The 23,804-nt window shown below is 44.5% G+C and overlaps 1 protein-coding gene across 3 annotated transcripts in view; it reads right to left on the bottom strand.

Annotated features, from left to right (window-relative positions):
• The window catches only part of LOC147880236 (uncharacterized), a 60,683-nt gene that overhangs the window by 8,881 nt on the left and 27,998 nt on the right, over positions 1–23,804 (bottom strand). For all 3 annotated transcript variants that reach the window (XM_087371181.1, XM_087371182.1, XM_087371183.1), the window contains 2 exons: positions 13,767–13,839; positions 13,168–13,418 (listed from right to left, as the gene is read on the bottom strand). In XM_087371181.1, coding sequence (XP_087227307.1) covers positions 13,168–13,418; positions 13,767–13,839 — 324 coding nt within the window. The remainder of the gene's footprint in view (positions 1–13,167; positions 13,419–13,766; positions 13,840–23,804) is intronic.

The following is a 23,804-nucleotide window of genomic DNA, read 5'->3' as shown; positions in this document are numbered from 1 at the left end:
TGCAGAAATCGGAAAAACAAAAAGGAGTCCGACTCAGATTCAGAGGGAGAGGCCAAAGCAAATGTGGTAATCAAAGAGTTGTTCCTGGTGACATCACCGAGTGTTACCGAGGTCAGATATGTTGACCAAGAAATCAAAGTGAGGATGTCTGACAAAGATGATGCTAGACATAGGGTTTGGTAGAGTACTCTAGTATTGGTAAACCACATAAGACAGATTAATTTGATGACCCTTTCACTAATCCAGAATTCAGGTCCATACTTCTTGCAATTCACAAGGTCAGATGCCCACGCTGAGATGGGTGGACAGCTTCCTTTTTTATTGCTTTTTGGGTTATGATTGGGGACCATGTTACCTCAATCCTACACGGCATTTGGGACTCTGATACTATGCCCAATTCACTTACAGAGAGTCTCATTCATCTTATCCCGGTTGCAAAAGTTTCATTTTCCAATGGAGACCCATCATTTTATTGGGAACTTTTTCAAGATCTTAGCCAAAGCTATTGGCTTGCGTTTGCAGCCCTTTCTTCCAGATCTTATTCACAATACGCAGATTGGGATTCAAGCATGAGAGAAGCATTTTTTACAATATTCTTCCCTTTTTGGAAGCTTCAAATTGAGCTATGCAGAAGGGCCAACGTCTTGCCATCCTAATCTTGGATTTTGAAATGGCATATGATAGAGTAGATTGGAGTTTCTTAGAAAGTACCCTTACATGCTTTGGATTTTCAATTGCATGGATCACAAGGGTTTCCTCCTTATACAGATCAGCCCATAGCCAGGTAAATATCAGAGGAGAAAGGGAAGAGAGATTTCAGATTTTCAAATTAATACGACAGGGATGTCCTCTTGCCCCCTTCTTGTATTTATTTGTTGGCTGAACAAATGAGCAATTTTTTGAAATCCTAAGCAGACATTTTTGGGCTGAGACTTCCCCTTAGACAGAGTGAGGACTTCTTTGATGGTCAGCTGGCTGATGATACTACTGTTGTTTTGGATGCTACCACACAGAACCTCACATCTTTCAAAGCAGCCCTGGATTTGTTTTCTTTTCTTGCAATTACACACATCAATTGAAACAAATCTAATGGCTTTAGGATTAGTGATGAGGACACTCCAGCTTTGGGGGGCTGATTTTAGTTTTATTTGGATCCAGAGGGGTGTTTCCTTTAGGTACTAGATTCACGTGGGCATCTATCCTTTGCAACAATTTTCCTCTATGCTAGAGAGTGTCAGGAGGAAGCTTCTTTTTGGGAGCTCAGCCAAACATAGCCTTGCTTCTAAGGTGGTGGTGGTTAACCAAGTATGTTGGGGTTTGTTTGTTCTTGCTCGTGCCATTTTAATGATTGTATCGCTTAGCTCAAAGGACCGATAAGAAGTTTTATTTAGAGTGGTCTAGATGGTTCAGCAAATACTAGAGCCAGGGTGGCTTGGGACACTCTCATCCTACCTAGGTGGGTAGGTGGCCTCAATATAAGAGATCCAGACTTGTAGAGCAGAGCTTTATTATGTAAGGTGTTGGTCAGAGGACTCTTGTGAGGACTCAAGACAGGAACCTTGAAAGGATTTCTTCATTAGATGCACACACTCCTGCTCTCCTTTCATAGGTGGAGATTGAAATGAAGATACTAGATGGATCTTCACTTCGACCCATCCTAGGGCTCCATCCTCTCCTCTTATGGATGCTATCCTGAGAGATTGGCGACCTTCAGGAGTGCTGTTTGGAGAGTCATGCCCTCCTCTCGGGAAGAGATTGGCAAGGACCCATTCATGCGAGATGATAGTCTACTTGATAAGCATAGCAGACCACTAGCTAATTCTCACTATATGCAGTGATCTTTATGGGAGAGAGGCCCTGCTTCGTCAGTGGGTCCTTGGAGGATCTTCAAATGTCTTCCAAATGATCGCAAATTCTAGTTAGCAAGCCACTTCAATGGAAGTGCACGGAGAATCCAGCAAATTGATGCAATCATACCCTTGGATTGGATTCTCACGGGTGTCAAGTTTCACTCCATGGCCACGTGGCTAGGAGCCTTTATGAGATGAAGGATTCCACTTCAAGTTATGGGACTACGTGGATCAGATGAGGATGCCTTGGCCTTTGATATTCAGTCTGGAGACAAGTTACCTAGATCTGTGGATCATATTCTTATGCATACTGCATTTCAGCCTGTCAGGGTTGTAGGTCATGTGGAACAATGCTTTTTGGAGTTAGGATGGTATCTACAAATAGTCACGATGGTATCTAGACCCTAACCTAGGTAACATTCCCTTGGGCTCATGGAGGCTTTGGCTCTATGGAGGTGTCCCCAAATAGTATTTACGGTGGGACCCCTGCGAGTGGGAATGGATTGATGCAGGGCACCGAGAGAAGAGACACCCCTTCTTTCGATTCACAGTTAGTAATGCTTGGAGATTTAGCTCAGCCTCAGAGGTTGGAAACCCACCAGAGCCCCTCATTAGGAGATTCAGCTCAGCCTCAAAGGCTGGGAGCCCACCAGAGCCCCTCATTGGGAGAATTTTCAGATTTCTATTGATGTGCATAATTTCTTTTGGAAGAGACTTTGGAAATCCCTCAAGAATAGAAAATTCACTCTTTTCTTTTGGCTTTCTATTCATGGAGGGATTGAAATGAACCAGTTGAGGTCGAGATTTGGAACAAATTCCACAGCTACTCATTACCTCTCTGCTGATTAGTCTATTCAGCATTGCTTATGGGATTATAGACAGGCGAGGATCATTTGGGAGAGGATCACTACACATTTGAGCACCTTTATGTGTTCTCCTTTCTTCATGATCTAGGGCTCGGTAGCACGGCTCTCTCTTTCGGCAGCGCCTCAAGTCTTCTACAAGAAACATGACTCTTCGTGGGCTCTTTTAGTTCAATGACTTTTGATCGAGTCATGTTCTTTGGACGATGTTACTAACTCTGTACAGATCTGTGCATGCATATGTGGATACTTCGTGGGAGATTCTTGTGAGCATATCAGTGTGTCACATTTGGAGATTCAGATGTACATAAGTTTGAATGGTTCTCACGACCACCCTGCACATACAGTGGCTAGTATCTCGATAGACGAAATACACACCTTGGTAGCCATTTAGGGGACCATGTAGGTTCACGAGCATCCTCTACCAGAAGGAAGGCTTTCTTGAGGGATTGCAGTGGCTCCCCATTCTTCTTGAAATTCCCCACAGGGTTGAGGTGGCACTTTCACCCTCAGTCTTAGATATTTTCTACCTCCTATATAGGAGCTTGATTTGGCCTATTTGGTTTTATTTTCTCATGCCTCACATGATGTATTTCTCCCTAGAGTGTTCTCTTGGAGTTTCATTCATACTAAATGGAAGTCTCTTTTTTGCAAAAAAAAAAAGACACATCTTCTTCAAAACAACCTTCGATTTATTCTATTTGTAGTAGCAGGTGCACATATTAATTGGAATAAATCAAGCGGCTTTTAAATCAGTGAGGAGGAATTCTCTTTTTTTTGTAAAGAAAGAACTCACCTCCTTCAAAACAGCCTTTTTGTGTTTGTAGTAGGTGCATATGGCAAGCTCCATTGCTAGCATTACTAGAGTCTTTCCCCTTGGGGAAGGATGCTATCACATTTTGTTTGGCAAACACATCATTTAGAGGAGGTTCTTACACAGAGCCCTAGTTACCTATGTACTACAATTAGGTTTTTCACCAAGTGGGTATAGGGACAAACCTTCTCAAATTTGGGGGCCGTCCTAGTGGCCAACATATCCTTTCTTGGGCTTCACATAGAGTATTTACCACACATCCTTGAGATAGCACAAAGCTTCAGTCATGTGGTGGTCAAAGGGGTAGATCTTTTGCAAATGCAATTGGAGCAGATCATCCCTTTTGTTCTTTCCATCCGAGTAGTCACATGTGTTACCAGAGTGGAGGATCTACCTCACTTCATTCTGCTTCCTAGCATCCATGATGGAGAGTTCCTACAGTGGGTATAGTATCTTCCAGGCCAATGTTTTGCTTATAAACACTTGGGACATCTTGCAGCAGCATACCCCAGGAGGAGATAGACTCATGATGTGCAAGTATAGCAAGAGAGATATGGAGGACAGCAGCAGAGAGACAACAAAGGGTCTAGCAATAGGGGGCATAGCAATAGAGACAGGGGGTATGGTAGAACCCGCAACAAAAGGTCAGAGATAGAGAGGGAGGGCAAAGAGGAGACATTGCTAGGCTCAGCGCATGAGTGTTCGGATGGAGTGGTGCCCCATGCAGCATACTACTAAGGCACATGCGTTGGATGTGGTTAGACAGCTAGTGCAGTAAGAGAGAGAGGCTCACACTCACAGGAGGAAGCCTTAGGGCACTTTAGGGAGCCAGACGCATATTCAGGATGATGTTCTTCCTTGGCTCAGCTAGATTCTTTTGTTTGGTACACCCCTCAATTGGGATGTTCTAAAGGAGGGGTGTGACAAGGAGGGATGTGATGAGAGCCCAGAAGGCAAGATTGGAGTCAATTTATGATGGTGAGGCTCATGGCAAGTCGGATGGAAAGGGAGAGCCTTCTTTGGCGATAGCTCCTTCCATTTTAACACCCCACCATAGCACCTTATGTGGCAGAGGCTTGTAGTGGAGTTACTTATGGCCACAAACAACAGCATCAAGTGGTGACCCCTGAGCCTCATCGATCATTAGAATTAATCCCTCTCCATGACAATTGTCTCTTGGAATGTTCGCAGACTAGGTAGTGCTCAACTTTGCAAGGGGAGGAGCAGCATCACACTGAGCTTCATAGAGTTTTGGTCCATGGAGACATTGATTTCTTATTCTTGCAAGAGCACCATCTTTCAAAGTCTTGTACAACTAAGTGGAAGGATTCTTCAAGGACAGAGTAGGACCCACAGTAGGAGAGGGAGCGGAACAGAGTTTTATCTATTTATGCCCATGGAGCAGTAGGCAAGATAGACTTTGAAACACCATTCATCATACTCTTTCCGTAGCTGATCAATGGTGTATTGGATGTGACTTCAATATGTTAAAGACTCCAGATGATAAGAGGGGAGGAGTACATGCAAACATTCTTAGAGAGAGAAGCAAGCGGCTTGGAAGGAGCTCATTTCCCATGTGAGAGGATAGGGTCCTTGGCATCTAGCTAAGCTTCTCCGCTCACTAGGATCTCTCCTCTTCTCTAGATGGGATAGAAAAGTGGATGCCCGTAGGTTCTCAAGGCTAGACCAGTTCTATGTGGTTGAGCCGGCATGCAACATTGGAACCCCACATCCGACCCTCTCATGAGGGAAGGACCCTAAACAATAAGGGCTCCACCAATATATGGTCCCCCCGCCCCCCCCCGAAAGCATTGATAGCTAAATTGGATCTCTGTTTCGAATACCCGAAAGCAAGGGCACACTGATAGCATTATTGGAGCGACCTTGCCATTAGAGGTTACAAAGAGCAGTGATAGCTACCATGCCCAGATATGGTTTTAGTAGTCTTATTGTTTCAAATCGGTAATAGGTCAATATATGAGGCATATAATTGGCTATCGACTCTGAATCAAATCAGTAGGGGTTCGAATTGCCGAAGCAAGGAGACATGACCAGCATGGTTCTTGGTACTACTTTCTCCGATCATTCTCAAACACAGATCATACTTTTGGAGCCATAGAGAGGGGAGACTTCAGCTATCAGGATCCTAACTTCTTATGCTAGGAGGTTTCTCTCAAAGAGGCCATCGCAGAGATCTAGAGATCGATACCCTTTGAAAAGGGATCAATAGCTCAGCACCTAGACCATGTTGAGATTAGTACATCTAGGTGACTAGAGGGATGTAAATGTAAAACAGCTTGAGTCATATAGATTATGGATACGCTTAAGATTGGATGATAGAGGCTTGTGGGCCTATAAGATAGGTGGTACCTTGTGGATCTAGTGTGGATCACAAGGAACCTTGTATTGTGAGGCTGATAGCTAATGCAGATTCTCTATGCTTTGGCTTTGATCTTGTGGTTCTCCATTGTTCTCTTATCCCTCATCTTGCTCTAGCTCTCTCCTCTCACATCACTTTTTGCGACATGGTACTAGAGCACTGGGTCGCTATCTTCTCCCACCTTCATCCTTGCCTCTAGCTTAGAAGGCTCCTGCAAATCCAAGAAAAGGCGGTCAGTTCTTTCCTCTTTTGAAGGTTGTTCTGATGGATACCTGCTTACTCAGTTGCTCGTCTACAGTATTCTATTTGGCTAGTGTCTTTAGTTGCACTAAAGGCGTGATAGTGAAGTATTTCTTCTTTGTGCTGTTCAACGGATCTCTCTCCTTCAAAAGTCGCCATAATGACAGGCAATCGTTATCTCCTTTTTTGTTTACGAAGAGGCTTCCTTGGGATTCTATGTTGCCATAAGAGTACATCTACGAGAACCAACTAGATTGGTTGCCTTTTTCCTGTGAGTTTTGGTTGTTTATTACTACTGCTAAGAATCTCTGTTAGAAGGAATGATGGTTCATTACTACTCTGTTTCTAAGTTTGTCGATTCCCTAAAGCAGATGTACTAGATGGTTCTTTTGTTGTCCCATAGACTTGTTGGTCTCCCGTGGACATTAATAGAATTTCTTTCTTCTCTCTCTCTCTCTCTCTCTCCCCCACCCCCCCCCCCCCCCCCAACACACACACACCCCAATCAACTCAATAACATTATCCTCCTCTATCAATATAGTCCAATGCTCCATAAAAGCTTGAAAATTAAAAATAATGAAGACAGTCACACACGTATGCACACACACACACAAAGTTTGCACATCACTTTGCATTTGTAAGCAGTTGCATCATAGCACTCTCAAACTTTCCAATGGTTTTACACACATGCTTCCATCGCAAGTGCTACAAAGTAATCATCCATTCATCTTCACAATCATTTGCATTTTGCAAAACATAAGGCAGTGCTCACAAGTACTTGTACTCGCTTGTTTTGTTATGTAAGGTTCCAAGGTTCCTAAGAAAAGACACTTGACAGTTTTAATACTTGGCTCCTAAGTCCTCTCCCAAGGTTCAAATAGCAAGTCAACTAAAACGTTGACTATGCTTTTCTCACCCTTTGGAACTGCTTTTGAGTACTTGGTCTTTTGGTTCATTGTTCCATCTTCTACATACCAATGGATTTTGACTTCAGCTCATCTTTGGGTTTTTCCTCCCCTCTCATGGCAGCCATCCAGAAAGCTTGGGGCAGCTTTAGAAGCGATCTTTGGAGAATCCCCCCTCTTCTCTGGAAGATATTGAAAGGCAACCTATCATATGGAATGACTGCATAATTGACGATCATGGCAGACCTCTTGGTACTTTTTATTATATACACTGGTCTAGATAGGAGACAGGTCCCGCTTCCTCTCTGGGTTCTTGGTATTTCTCATTATATACATTGGTCTAGATGGGAGAGAGGTCCCACTTCCTTTGTGGGTTCTTGGAAGGATTTCAAAAACCTTTTTGAAGATCGTAGATTTTCAGTCACCTCAGAGGAAGGGAAAGGAGACTTGAGCAGATTGATGCAGCAATATCCATGTGAAGAAGTATTTCTTGACTTCAGGTTGGTATCTGGACCCTAACTCAAATCACATTCCATTAGATGCATGGAGGAGTTGGCTCAATGGGGGCCTCCCATAAAGTACTACTTGTAGTGGGACCTCGAAGACTGGGAGCGGATTGATGCAGGGAAACGAGAGATGAGCCTACCCTTCTTTCACTATGCGGTTTGTAATGCCAGGAAATTTCAGCTCAGCCCTAAGGGCTCGAAGCCAATTGGAGCTCCTCATTGGGAGAATTTTTACTGACTTGAAAAAATCAGACTCTAGAAGTCCCTCAACAATAAAAAATTCACTCTTTTCTTTCCGCTTTTTATTCACGAAGGGATTGCAGTGAACCTTGGAGGTCCAAATTTAGGGCATCTTCTACTTGCCCTTATTGCCTTTTTGCTGAGGAGTCCATTCAGCATTGTCTATGGGTTTGCAAACAAGCAAGGTTTACATGGAAGGGGATTTCTAGTCTTCTAAGCACTTTTCTCATCCCCCCTTCTTTGTGACCTAGGGTTCAATGACTTTGCTCTCTCTTTCGGGCTTCAAGTCTTTATGAGAGGCATTACTCTTATTGGGCTCTTTTGATTCGACAAATTTAGTTAAGTCATGCTCTCTAGATAATGTGCCACACTTTCCTTATAGACGGGCACATGCCTCGGTGGGAGATTCTGGTGAGCATCTCAGTGTGGCATATTTGGAGAGCCAGATGTTTAGAGGCTTTGGATGGCCCCTAGACTTGGCTAGTATTTGACCAGATATTATACACTCTTTGATGTTGACATTTCTCATGCTTTGCATGCTGTATTTCTGCCTTGAGCTTTGCTCTCGAGGTATCTTTCATAGTTAATAGAAGTCCTTTCATTGCAAAAAAAAAAAGATTGTATCCACTTGTCTTGAACACCTTGGCTGATCATCAAACTCTCTTGAAGTATCTGAAGCCTCAGATGGCATTATTCTATAGCTTCTCCCATGAAACTTTACTTTCTTCGGTACAATGGTACCTCTCATTTCCCATTCCTCTTGATCATAATCTATATGTTCCTCATCTGCATCATAATCCACATCATTTCAACAAACACTCAATTTCAGTGAAACCTTCCGTGCTGCACTGTCTTTTCTTTCCGGAGGGATTTCCCTTGACCTTCTCCTTCTCTTGCTCCCTTCATTGAGCTGAGCTTTGTCTCTTGGCTGGCTGTCCTGAATTACCTCTATTGTTTGAATTTCTGAGGGCTTCTGAGAGCACTAAACACCAACTCAAGACTTTCTTCTTCACACATCTTTTCTTCTTCATGGGCATGAACTTCTTAAGGGTAAGAGATGGCCTCTTTGAGCCCTTAGCACTACGATTCCGAGTATTCCCATGGCTACAAGGAAACGCCAGCTCAAGACTTTCTTTTTCACACAAACACAACACAAGAAATCCTATGATGATTTAAGGCTACAATTTCAAGTTTAATAAAATAAATCAACAGAGGAACTTAGGCTTTGATACCTGTCAGAACTGTGCTTTTGCAATTCCAGAAGATGCGGAAGATCAAAACTGGAATACAGGAAGCTGGAGAGAGTGGAATTTGCAAAATTAGCAACCAGATCAGCTCCCAAATGAGATTGCAATTGTTCTGAAGCAAGTTTTTAGCTTGCAGGCAATGTCGAGCAAGTCTGCTTCCAAATGGTGCTGTAACCTGGTATCGAAACAGCAGCAATAGGCTAGAGGTGTTTGGTGAATGAAAATAGGGGCCTGGAGGTTGGCAAGAAGAATCGAATGCAAATTGTTGTTCTAGTCTTCAATAGCTGGCAAATGAGGGAGCCCCAAGATCTCAACAGCAAGCATGCAAGAAGGACGTAGCCAAAAGCACCTAGCACTTGAATGGTCAGCTCTAGCCATAAAATTTGACAAAAAGCTATAAAAAGCAGTCTAAAAACAACATTACTCTTATAGGTTATTAAAATATAAATATACTCATTTAATTAAATAATTCTAGCCTATACAATGGGAAATAAATTTCATAGTTTAATAAAAAGATTTTTAATTCTCCTTTTTAAAAAAAGTGGTCCCATGACACCTCTATCCATTTGCATACCCAAGGCTTACTAAGGCCATAACTTTAGTTAGATCTATTAGAATCTACACAAATGGAAACAAACAGTTACACTATCTAATGTGCATGAGTGATTAAGGTATAGATTGTTGGAGGTAGTGGCCTTCACCCCTCACTTGAGCATGGTTTGGTTAGAGCATGGTGTATTTGCAAGGGAGCCCACGCTTGTCACACATGTACACTTGTGGGAGAAATCCCATATACAACTATGTTGGCCTAGTGGCATTGGATATAAAGGCTTTTATTTCCTCCTCTCTCTCATCTCTCATGAGACCTTTTGGGGGGGGAGAGAGGCTTGACATGGCTAGGAGGCAAGGGATTGGGACTCCCGCACTCAACGTCTCCTGGGCTGCCACTTGGCATGTCAACATGGTATCAAAGCAAGTACCAGACCTGCGGACTGTGGACAATGTTTGGCACAGCTGTTGCGTGAGCAACACCTGGCGATAACATGATTTGGACAGCGGAGTGTCGCAAACCGCTCGGCAGCTGAAAGTCCGACATTATGACCGCGGCGGTGGTTCTCATAACTCCTTGACATGTGTTCATTTGTGGAAGCAATCCCGTACACAACTTCTTAGGAAATGGAGTCAAGTTGAGTCAGTTTTGCTTTATTCTAGTGAGTCCTAGTGTGAGTTTTAGTCTAGTGTGTCCTATGGATGCCACGTGTCACATTCGGAGTTATCCCATATGCATTGGTACTCATATGTGTGTATCTGCTCTATATAAGAGCTGTACTTGTCACTTGTCACATCAATCAAGTATCAAGCCTACAAGCTCTTTGGTCTACATGTGAGTACTTTCATTTTGTTCATTACTCTTGCTATTTCCTTTCCATTTCATTATGTCTCTCTTTGAGTATCATTATCTCTCTCCCTAGCCTATCCTCTCTCTCTCTTTCCCTCTCCACCATGCACCTTCATGTGGTATCAAAGCATCCTTTCCTACCTTCATGCTCAATTTAGAGGATGAGGGAAGCCCGCAAATGGAAGCCATCCTCTCCTCCATGATTGAGCTCCCTTCCACTCCTTTCGCCCCATCTTGTTCTCTTCTCACCCTTAGCCTCTCCATGAGCTGCTCTTCTTCAACAAATTCAAGCTTGGACCTGCCATTGGTGAAGCTGCTGGTCTTGGAGATCTTCATCGCGAAAACTTCACTCTAGACCCCTTTTTCAGCAATTTAGTGGCCTCTCTACCAGCCACCACACTGTTTTAGACAATTTAGGGATTAGTTGAGGCCATTTTTCAGCTGCCGCCTACATCTCTACAGTCACCCACCTCTATTGCTGCTAGATGACACCTTGAACAGCCACTCAGTGCTGAAATATGAGAAAAACAGTCAAAACAGTGTTTTTTGACCTAAAAGTCAAGTTTTGAAATTTCAGGTTGGATACTTAATATTTTTTGGGACTTTCATGATCAGAGGGCTCTTGAGTGTTGCTACGACACTTTCCTGCAACAAATTTTGAAAAGCCCTAAATTTTTGAAACCCCTAATTTTTTAGGGAAACCTTAATTTCTAGAATTTAGGTCTTTTCTGAATTTTGCAGTCCTTTGGCATAATTGAAGCCTCTGACATATAAACTTTTTTGGGATTTCCCAAAATTGATGTAATTTCATTACTATTTGGTACATTCATTTGGGCATTTTGCCTCCTTTCGGCATAATTGCTCAAATTTGAGACTACTCTGATCTTGGTGACTCACATCGCGACATTTTGAGAGTCATCATGTGATTGTTCCTTGTAACTGCACCCATGGCTGACATCGACATATCATTCGGGGCACTCTCGTCATATTCTTCATCGACATACTTCTTCAGATCCGGATGTGCACTCTTATGTGCAGCAACTACTTGGGGTCATTTACGGTATTGATTTTCTATTTGTCATGTGTGGCTCCATGTCTCTCATTAGTCCCTGGAGCCAGGAGGGGAATGTATTGTGGGAGCCATGTATTGGCTTTGATAGGTCTATTTATCAGCCTGGCATGTGAGTTCCAGGATGTTGGTGCATTGGTCTCCTAGACCTCTGAGTTGGTCATGCATCCACGCATGATGAGCCTTGGAGCCATGCTAGGGGAGCCTCTGAGTCTATACCATGCTCACTAGCCTCTGAGCAATGCTCACTTGCCTCTGAGTTAGCATGGGAGCCATGTCTAGTTCTAGACCGTCATTGCACAGTTCGATGACAGTCGTTGTCATGTTCTATTCTTGGTTCCATTCCAGTAGTCACTCACCTTTCCTCCATGGGAGGGTGTTAGCAAATGGAGTCAAGTTGAGTCAGTTTTGGTTTGTTCTAGTGAGTTCTAGTGTGAGTTTTAGTCTAGTGTGTCCTATAGATGCCACGTGTCACATTGAGAGTTATCCCATATGCATTGGTAAAAGTAATGATATTTGATTGTAACTAATCTATGTTAAGCTGCCAAGTGGCAGACTAGGAGACATTGAGTGCGGGGGGTCCCAATCCACTGCCTCCTAGCCATATCAAGCTTCTCTCTCCCCCAAAAGGTCCCAAGACGGATCAGGGAGGGGAAAATACAAGCCTTTATATCCAAGGCCACTAGGGCCACATAGTTGTGGAGGTGCATGGTGCAGAGGGAAAGAGAGAGAGGGTACGCTAGGGAGAGATATAATGATACTCAAAGAGAGAGATAATGAAATGGAAATGTAATAGCAAGAGCAATGAACAAAATGAAAGTACTCACATGTAGACCAAAGAGCTTGTAGGTTTGATATTTGATTGATGTGACCAAGTGACAAGTACAGCTCTTATATAGAGCACACTCACACATGATAGAGTGGCACAATGTACACTCCATGCCTAACGCAAACCAGGTCCCCCATTGAAGAGATACTATTTCAAAATATAATATTAAAGAAACAAACTCACACTTCATGACAAAAGAGAAGGTGCACATTAAATCACTGGAGAACCAGAAGATAGTGGCTACTGATGCCCCAAAAAAGATGATGACCATTCAGAGGGCACAATTCTTGCAGAAAAAATCACTAGCTCTTTCACAGAGGGAGACTGTTACTCATATGCAGCATATAATTGCTCTAATGATAAAACAGTAACAGGGGAAAGTGCTGAATTAAAGAAAAAATGTGGAGCGTTGCTAGACAGTAAAATGTCTACCAAAACAGCTTGCCAGATACCATAGAGGGAGAGGAGGATGCACAGCTCCCTTTGTCTCTCATGTTGCAATGAATATGATCAGTTCGATTATTCATTCTCTTGTGACTAGAAGTACCTTTCAGCCCTTAAGTCCGATACTCTCCTTAAGTACATACAACAGGGGACCAAACAGTTTGATTACTTGGGTTTCTGCTGTATACTTTCATAGAACAGATATAACATTTACAAAAGGCGAATCCCAACATTAGTTTAAAGAAAATCAGCAGTTAAAAGGATAATCTTTACTATGAAGCAAACTAAACAAGGGTATGCATGATGCGGCACTATATTACAACATTAGAAAGCTTTCCATTTCATCAAGCTTGTATGAGGGAAAGAAAAATATAAGCTTACTTTCAAATATATGACTGCATCCTCAAACTGCTTGTTAAGGAAGAAAAATGAAGCCATACATTGACGACCTGGAATTGTGTCACATTCACTAACTGATGAGCCAATGAGTTGAAAGTAGTGTTGAGCTTGCTGTATAATGTCCTCAGAATTCAATTCTTGACCAAGACTTGCACAAGTTACAGCCTTTATAATGTACTCTTGAGGGGTTGATGGCTCCACCTTACTCACAGTCTCATACGCCTGCTGCAATTCTTTGTGCTCCATCACAAAAGTCATGCTTCATATTCAACATTCTATGATTCGGATGATAGATTCATAGAGAACATCTTTAAACTCATTTTTACAGATTTATGCATTGTCAAGCACCTAAGGATTTTTAGTTTTCATAACTCCTGCTATATATTAAGAAATTCATTACCCAAGTTTCTCCTATAAAGTCCTGATGAATTCTCTGATTCTCCATTAAGTGAAACACTCAATCCTTCACTGTCAACATCTACTGGAGGTTTCTTCCAGATGTTTGAAAAGACCAGTAAGGACATAGGTTTTCCCTAGTTCTTTTGTTAAAAATTTCCCAAACCTATAAGATTGGATCTTACCATTATGATATAGCTGGTAAATAACAAGGTTCAGCCGCGCCTCAGGGAAAATATCGAGCAGACGTGGAAGTACCTTTTTTCAGCACAAAGCACAAAGAATTAACTGATACATCTTGAAAGATTACAAATTAGAAACTAGCCAGTACTTTTCTGAAAAATCAATTTTCACATCTGTATGCAATACCATTGCAACGATGGATCACTTGGTTACCCTCTGACCAAACAGGCATGGAAGAAAGTCAACCATGGCAAAAGTCTGATTCATTGTTTTGTAGGCTTTCAAAAATCCTTTGACATGAGGCCTATGGCAGTGTATGGCTGACATTGGGGTGCCCTCAGAACTACAGCAGGCAGTCGTCAGAAATTTTGAGCACGTTTGATGCAAAGTATGCATGGTGAAGCCCAGGCAAACACACTCTTTAAGAACTTTTTAGTGACAGTGTAGTCAAGCAAGGCTATCAAGTATCTCCCACTGTGTTTGGAATATGCATTGATCAGTGACAGGAACTATGCTTGAATTTGCAACCACAAAAGGCCTCACACGACCAACAATTGGAGACAGGTCCTCTATCTATTACTCTGTGGAAACAATTTAGTAATGTGGCAAAAATCAGGCTGAAATAGAAAACTATTCATATCCTCCCCACTCTTTTCACCATGTTAGTGGATTCACATCAACATTGAAAAAACTAATGTCGGTGCTAGTCAAAACTTAGAGAGGAGAACAGCCACAATTTAGCCCCAATGGACAGCTATCTCAGGTAGTGGCATACTTGGGACTAGGAAGTCCATCACTTTTTATATGACTTCTTTGCTTTCAACAGATGACTTACAGAAGTTGAGATAGGTTTTTGATAAGTGCAAAGAGGCCCCCTTCAGCTTGAAGGAGTTCTCCTTGCCCACATTATTTCTACTGATGGAATTACTCCAGCAGTTGAAATATACAAGGATTGGGCAGCATCCCTCATCACCGTCGCAGACAGCTAATCAAGAATCAGCTCCATCCAGGTGTTTCAACTGCTTCCTTAGCATGCTTTTTCTTCAGGAACACAAATTGGATGTCAGAGATTGCTCCAAGTCAGGTAAGCTGCTTTCAAGCAGGACTTTTTGGCTTCCTGCCTTGGGAACCAGAGGAGGTACATGCATATCAGTTTCAGATTCTATTCTCCCTCTGATCATTGGACACGTCACCATAACCCCCTCCAGGGCCCAGTGGGTTTTACTTCTAATTGATGGACATAAGGTTGGTTTCCTCAACCTCTATGCTCCGAACAACAGAGGGGACCGCGTTCTGTTTTAGAAAGAGTTGCTCTCGCGGGCTGGCATTGCAGATTCGTGGATTATTGGAGGTGACTTAAACATGGTTGAGGCACCTTCTGATAAACAAGGAGGCAGAGAAGGTGGTATTCATTCCCTTGAGAGAGCAGCTTAGGATGCCTTCAGGTTTAGTGGCAGAGATGTTTGGTCACATGATGCATTTCAAGTTCAGTCTCGGTCACTTTTGTTTTCATGGTCGAACCATAGGGTGCAGATGCCTATCCATGCCCGGATTGACAGATTCTATGTGGATGACTAGGCTCTTGATAGAGGGGGGACAATTTGCATTGCACCTAGTGTTTCCACTTCCGACCATTTTCCGGTAGTTTTGTCCATCGCAGAGCCCCATCTGAGAGGACGGTCTCACAATATCAAGATCCCCGATGCCTTATACATGGATGAGACCCTCACAGAGGCAGTCTTGGAGATCTGGGTTTCTCACATGCAGGGGGGGTGGCCGGTCCCTCACATGTGGCCACAGCACTTGCCAGTATCAGCGACTTTTATCACTCCGTTCTAGTGCTCGGCGAGGTGAGGTACTCAGGCGGGAGATTGGTATCCGCTGGCAGTTGGCAGCCTTGCAGAGGGAGAAGCAGAAATGACCATCTAATGCTTGGGTACATGAGCGCCTTGCTACGGCAAGGGCTCACTTGCAGACATTACTTGATCAGAGAGCAGAGTATGCCTTCCAACCACAGGAGTCCTTTTGGATGCAGATGGGAGGGAGAGTCAATAAACACTTTTTCTCTACACTTGGTCCCAGACATAGTAGAGAGACTGTCAGGCAGCTTACTGACTCTGACGGCATTTTGCAGTCTCATCCAGATACCGTCATGCACTTAGCGACAGCTTTCTATGCCTCCCTTCTTTCCGCAGATCCTGACACACAGACCAGAGATGTGGCTAGAGATGAGATTTGGCAGAGTTTACCTGTGTTGGTCACACCAGAGATGATATGCTCACTTGATGCATGCTTTACCAACACAGAATTCAAGAATGCTCTCTCCGCCCTTCACAAGGGCAATGGTCTTACTCCTTTTTTTACAGCCTTTTGGGATATGATAGGTGATCATATTACTTCAGCCCTGCACGGCATTTGGGACTCAGGTGAGATGCCTGACTCACTGACCGAGGGACTCATACACCTTATCCCGAAAGGTGGCAACAGGAATTTTGTATCCCATTGGAGACCCATCACTCTTTTGGGCACTCTATACAAAATCCTGGCCAAGGTGATCAACATTCGGTTGCAGCCCCTTCTTCCAGACCTCATCCATGATACTCAAACAGGCTTTGTGCATGGCAGGAGCATATTTGATAATATATTTTCCTTTTGGGAAGCCACAGAGTGGGCTATGCAGAGCGGGGAGAGGCTGGCAATTCTACCCTTGGACTTTGAGAAAGCCTATGACAGAGTAGATTGGGATTTTCTTGAGGGCACTCTTCTACGGTTTGGATTTTCAAATGCATGGATTAGAGGGGTGGCCTCCCTTTACAGATCAGCCCACAGCCAGGTTTTGATTACAGATTTCCAGATCAGTTCGTCAGGGATGCCCTTTAGCTCCCTTCCTCTTTCTCTTTGTGGCAGAAGCTATGAGTATCTTCCTTAGATCTTAGGCTGAGCTTTATGGGTATTGCCCTTGAGACAGGAGCAGGAGCTTCTTGACTATGAGTTGGCTGATGACACTGCTATTTTTATTGAGGCCTCTTCGCAGCCACTTGATTCTTTCCGGACAGCCTTGGATATTTTTTGCTCAGCTGCATGGGCACACATCAATTGGCATAAATCCTTTGGCTTTTGGATCAGTGATGAGGACACTCCAGGCTGGGGAGTTGACATTGGCTTTTCTTCGATTCAGAGGGGTGTTCCTGTCAAGTATTTGGGATACTAGGTAGGATTGGGCATCTCTCCAGCACAGCAGTTTGCCCCAATATTAGAAAGTATAAGGAAAAAGCTCCTTTTTTGGAACTCAGCCAAACTCGACCTTGCCTCAGAGTTGTGGTAGTGAACCAGGTTCTTTTGGCCACCGCTTGGTTTGTGTGTTCTTGCTGGTGCCGGTCTAGGGATTGCATCACTCAGCTCATTAGACCAGTTAGGAATTTTCTATGGAGTGGACTTGATGGCACGGCAGATGTTGCAGCGAGGGTGGCCTGGGAGACCATTATTCTCCCTACATGGGAAGGGGGACTTAATATCATTGACCCGGACTTGCAGTGCACGGAATTGCTTTGTAAGGTGGTGGTGAGGGGACTCATGCCTAGGCACGAACCTTGGAAGGATTTCATTTTTGGACGCATTCAGGCTTACACACCTACCTTAGGAGATGATTGGGTGGACAGCCCTCGCTGGATTTTTTCTTCCGCCTCTCTCAGGTCTCCTACCTCTCCTTACATGACTGCCATCCTCAAAGCTTGGGGGAGCTTCAGGAACACTCTTCGAAGGGTTCCACCCTCTACCCTTGAAGAGATTGATAGGCAGCCGATCATTTGGAACGACAGTATACTTGATAGGCATGGCAGACCTCTGGGCACTTCTCGTTATATGCAGTGGTCTGGATGGGAGAGAGACCCCGCCTACACATTAGGCACTTGGACGGCTTTTATCAGGCTACCCGAGGATCAGAGACTACAGTCCATGAGTCACCTCAGAGGGGTAGCATGCAGGATTCAGCAGATAGATGCAGCCATCCCAGTGGAATGGACAATTGAGGTGCCTATTACTTCCACCACTTGGATGGGAGCTTTTTCGAGGACATCAGTTCCTCTACAGATGATCGCTCTTCGAGGTTTCGGGGAAGATGATTTAGTCTTTAATGTTGGGGATGGAGGTATACTCTATAGATCCACGGATGATATTCTTCTAGAGGTTGAATTCAGCCTGTCAGGATTGCTGGTTTTGTGGACCATGGAGCGGGCTTGAAGTGGTACTTAGACCCCGACCCTCTACTCTTGGCCTTGGGATCCTGGAGGTTGTGGTTATATGGAGGTGCACCTATCAGGTGCTTGCAGTGGGACCCAGGAGAGTGGGAGTGGATAGATCATGGGCACTGAGAGAGGGGGATTCCCTTCTTTCATTTCACGGTTGGTAATGCCAGGAGATTTCAGCCGAGCAGTAGAGATTGGATTCCCTCCAGAGCCCCCCATTGGGCTAGCTTCTTCATCACTGCAGATTTGCGTAGGAATTTCTAGAGGAGGCTCTGGAAATCCCTCAGAAATAGAAAGATCACTCTTTTCTTTTGGCTTTCTATTCATGGAGGGATTGTAGTGAATCTATGGGATCATGATTTGGGGCTGATCCCACTTGCCCTTGTTGTCATTCTACAGAGGAGTCAGTGCGACATTGCCCTTGGGATTGCAATCAAGCGAGAATTGTTTGGAAAGGAGTTGTTCGGATACTCAGCATTTTTCATACTTCCCCTTTCTTCATGACTTGGGCTCCGGTCGCATGGTTATCCCTTATTGGGCCCCAGGTGTTTTATGAGGGTGAGCCTTCTTCTTGGGCACTCTCGATCCGCTGACAGGAGATAGAGCCTTGCTCTCTTCAGGATGTACCACATATTCCTTTCAGAGCTTCACATGCTTCAGTGGACACCTCTTGGGAGATTTTGGCTAGCATTTCCTCTTGGCACATTTGGAGAGCCAGATGCACAGAGGCCTTCGATGACACCCAGATACACCCATCACAGGTGTTCACGGGTATTTGGAGTGACACGGTTCACACTTTGATAGCCATATGAGCTAGCATGCAGGGCCCTTCATGGGCAGCCTCTTCTAGGAGGACTGTATTTCTTCGAGTTTGGAGGGGTTCTCCCTTTTTCTCGGAGGTTGCTACCGGATTGAGATGGCACTATCAGCCCCAATCCTTTCTTTTTGGCTCTTAAGCTTTTCATGCATTGCATGGTGTATCCCGTATTCCTGTATGGAGCTTGCTCTAACGGTTTTCTTTAATACTTAATAGAAGTCTCTTTTTTTGGGAAAAAAAAAAGGGGTGGAAGGAGTGCCCACGTGAGTGTACTTTTGCTATTGACTCCTCTACCATGCTCATGCAATCCACAAAACCACATATGAATGCATAATTCCTCATGCACCATTCCATGCATACGAGAGGTCACAACCTCTCATGCCTCTTGGGATCCATCCCTTGGGCATACCCCATTATTCTACCCTTAGCCTATGACACTTTATGCCTACCATTTATTAATGCACCCATGCATTCTTACCCTATCCTATCGTAGGACCTACATGTGTGAGTGCACCATTTATTAATCAATTAACATATATACAATACATTATCCATATGGCATTTAGCCATTTAAACCTACCTAGCCTACCTTCTAAGTATTACATTTGATCATGCTAGCCTAATAGATTCTAGACTACAAAATCGTGTCGTGACACAAAAAGTCTACCACGGGACCGGCTTAGATAAAAGTCAAGCCCAAGCGAGAAAGGACACAGCCCAGCGCTACCTTGGCCGGCCGCCTTGTGCATCCGGATCCAAGCTAATTGCTCGCTCAATACGAGGACCGCCAGATGCAAGAATTTTTGAGCCGACAACTACGACTCTAGCAAGCGGATCCTCAAAACAAAGGCAAAAGGATTCAGCAGGAGCCCATAATCGAGAACCTCCCGAGTGACGAAACAGTTACCATTGGCCTCCACCCAGGAGCCACAGCCACGCCGGCAACTCCCGCTGCATCCTATGTCTCAGTCTCAACGACAGCCCAAGAGACCACCTCCTTCGTCACCAGCACCTCCTCTCCATGGACAAGCCTAGCAGAGGCGTTACAATTTTGTGGCGCGCCCAAGTGTCAGGCATCGGGTGGCTATAGCCACATGTCAGCCGAGCAGCTCTCACATGCAGACCTGATGGAACAAAACCTATTTGAAAACATGGCGCAGCTTCCGCAGGTTGCACAAACAATTTTGCAAAGGAAGCAAGAACATGCCTCACAGCTCTAAGCAAATCTGCTCCAGGCACAGCTCTCCGCACACGACAGCCACACAATCATGGTTGCCACCCAAGCTACAGGCCAAGCTGCCATAGACAGAGCCGAGGAATATCACACAAAAGATGAAGAGCTCGAGCTGGCTCTAACAAGGCTCAAGGATGACCTCGCCACAAGTGAATCCTTGGTCCAAACTCTCATGGACTTGGCCTACAAAGCGGAGTCTGGCCTCCGAGCAGCATTGGAGCAAAAGGTGCAAGTAGAGGCTCAACATGCCAAGACACAGGAAAACTAGGAGCGCCAGCTCCAACCACTACAGGATCTCCTGGCACAAGAGCGAGCACTGACAATGTCCCCTCAGGAAGAGAATGAACGACAATGACAATGTCCCCTCAGGAAGAGAATGAACGACAATGCATCCCCGGCCAATCAGAAGACTCAGGCCTAGAAGACTGAGAGCAACAAGAGTTTAGGATGTACAAGGAGGTCTCCGCATAGTTCGCCACTTACACACTCGCACCACGTACCATCCCCCAAACACTACAGATGCACTTCGACACACTCCTTGCACAAAACCTCATCTTCCACCTAGACCTCACAGCTCCACTCTCTCCTAACGCCCTCCAAACAATCCTCTGTCGTAACCCCAACCACAGCCGCTCCATCCTAGCCATGTCATATTTTTCTTTAGATCTCCAACCCACTTGTCTCTCTCTCCTCCGCCCGTTAGACCTCCAAACTCTAGCCGCCCATCCTATCCTTTTGAATTTCCAAGCCTGGTGCCGCATCATCACAGAGTCCACTAATTACCAAACGGACGATGAAGTGATGCAAATCACAAAGCCCGAGGAACTCAGCCCATGGGTTTGCACCCCCGAAAGTCTGCAAGCAAACATTGATTGGATGCCGACCTACGGCCGAGCCTCCGCAATCCAATCTCAAGGGCATCTTGCGACATTCCAATCCACTACTTACAACCCCCTCGGCATAATAATCCTCTTTGATCAGGTGCTACAAGCTCTCCAAGACTCACTCGAGTCCTTGGTGAGCAATTTTAAAACAATCTATGTAGCATAACCCAAGGAATTCACCGAGGAAGAAGGCCAGGAAGCCATCGCCATCTTCAATTCTACCTGCCGAAATTCCACCACCACCTCCTCTGGATCCCGCCCAACCCACCTAGCAAGCCACCCAACCTCCCCTTCCTCGGACAACACTACTCGAGCCATGCTGAGTAACAAGAGCATGCAAAACAGGCATGTGATACATGGATGTGCTGCTCTAGCCATGCCAGGCAACAAGAGCAATCCAACAGTAGCAAGGAATACTTATTCGGCAATTTACCATTCAGCCTAGAAGAGGAGACTCTCCATGTTTTGACTAATACAAAAATCAACAAAACTAGCAAGGAAGAACCATCCTGCAAATTATTATGCAAAATAAACATCCTGCAAATAACAAAGCAGCCTAGAAAGAGGAGACTTAAATTTCTGGCTATTACAATTATTCATACCAATATTACTGCTTTTTACCAAAAGAAAACAAATCTCCTAGCGTGTGTGGTTGTCCTTTTTCGCTTCTTGTGCTCCCATAGGTTGTTTCCGTTTACGCTTGGGACAATCTTTGGCCTGATGGCCCTCTTCTTTGCAAAGGAAACACTTTCCAGCTTCAAATAGGACTTGCCGTTCCTCAGGAGACAATCTCTCTCTGGTACTAGGCTTATTATCATGTCGCTGCCACATCAAACTTGACTTTGGTCATCTTGGCAAATTTTCTTTTCATGAAAGAGCCATCCTGCTGCTTACCTTTGGACCCTGGAGTCATCCCTTGCATGAGAGCATAGGCTATAGTAGCATTCTCAATCAGCTGAGATATGTTGGAGACCTTTGTCTTGGTGCAATAGTCACGAAGCTCCTTTGGTGGCCCACAACAATACTTTTCCACCTGTTCATATAGTGATATAGTCCTATACGAGCTGACTGGCAATAAGGCCTCCCAGAACTTTTTGTTATACTCTTCAAGATTCTTACAGTTTGCAGCATCCAGCTTATGCCATGCTGTCATTATATCCACTTCAAAAGTGGTGGTGAGCCAAGCGGATGAGAAAACTTGCTTGAACTCAACCCAAGTGTTAGGGGCTTTACCCTGCAAAAGCAAATTGGTCCACCATTGAAGTACTTTACCCTTTAAGAAGGTGGCTGCCTTTCGTACTTTGGAAGACTCTGTGAAATGACCACCAGAATAGGCAGCATCCAACTGTTGCACAAATGTCACAGCCTTCAATCTGTCCTGCATCCCATTGAAGGTTTCAAACTTCACAGCTGCCCCTCCCTCCTTATAATCTTTCAGCTTACCTTTGGGAGTAAGATTATCATAAACGGGGGGCTGTAAATATGGTGGAGGCATCGTGGATCCCATACTCTATACCATATTGCATGTGCCCATGGTGGGGTTGACCATTCCAGATCCCATTCCATGCATCTGTGGCATACTCCAAGTGTTGCTCATCATTCCTGGCATCCCTGTCTGCATACCGGGCTGCATCCCTATGTTTGCATACATCATATTGGCATTTGCAAGGGGCATTCCATCCTCCATATGCTGTTGCAAATTCTGCATTCCTGGCTGGAAACTACCCAAGTATGTACAAAGCATACTAAGCCCTTCGGTGGGCTGTCCCACCATTGACTGAAAAACTGATCCTCCACCAAAATATCCTGGATGCTTCATGGGCTGAGGGAGGACTTGCTGTCCTTGATTAACTAAATGAAAATTATTGACATTACCCATTACAGGGGTGACTGTGGGCATCTCTGGTGCCTGTCCACTAAAAGATACACACCTCTGAGTCTTCTTATGCTTTGTCTGCTTCTTCTCAGCTGTCTTTTTGCTTCCAGAGGGAGCATTACTACCAGGAGAAGCTTGCATAATCTCCATGAAAGTCTGTTGCAGCTGTAACAAGGCTGCCACTGCACTTTGCATTCGTAACTGAAAAAGGGCATTGGGATCAAGCTCCTCTACCTCATCTACCTCGTCCTGCGAATCCTCAGTGGCATGCTGAGGAGAAACATGCTATCCCGCCCAACCCACCTAGCAAGCCACTCAACCTCCCCTTCCTCGGACAACACTGCTCGAGCCATGCTGAGTAACAAGAGCATGCAAAATAGGCATGTGATACATGGATGTGCTGCTCTAGCCATGCCAGGCAACAAGAGCAATCCAACAGTAGCAAGGAATACTTATTTACCATTCAGCCTAGAAGAGGAGACTCTCCATGTTCTGACTGATACAAAAATCAACAAAACTAGCAAGGAAGAACCATCCTGCAAATTACCATGCAAAACTAGCAAGGAATAAACATCCTACAAATAACAAAGCAGCCTAGAAAGAGGAGACTCCAATTTCTGGCTATTACAATTATTCATACCAATATTACTGCTTTTTACCAAAAGAAAACAAATCTCCTAGCGTGTGTGGTTGTCCTTTTTCGCTTCTTGTGCTCCCATAGGTTGTTTCCGTTTACGGTTGGGACAATCTTTGGCCTGATGGCCCTCTTCTTTGCAAAGGAAACACTTTCCAGCTTCAAATAGGACTTGCCGTGTGAGAAGATGGTGAGTGAGAGAGAGCAAGAGAGAGTGAGAGCTAGAAGCTTGGAAGCTGAAAGCTTAGTTGCACTAGAAGAGTGTAAGAGTACAACACAATGAGAGAAAGATAAGGTTTTGTCCTAGTGACAAAACCTTAGTAGTCACTAACCATAGTTAGTGAACTAATT

Source organism: Dipteris shenzhenensis, chromosome 32 (assembly GCF_047967505.1).
Source record: "Dipteris shenzhenensis isolate YYH24624 ecotype China chromosome 32, Dip_SZ_1.0, whole genome shotgun sequence".
Classification (NCBI taxonomy): Eukaryota; Viridiplantae; Streptophyta; class Polypodiopsida; order Gleicheniales; family Dipteridaceae; genus Dipteris; species Dipteris shenzhenensis.
Note: the sequence above shows the minus strand (reverse complement) of the source record. Positions and strands in the feature narration are given on the sequence as shown.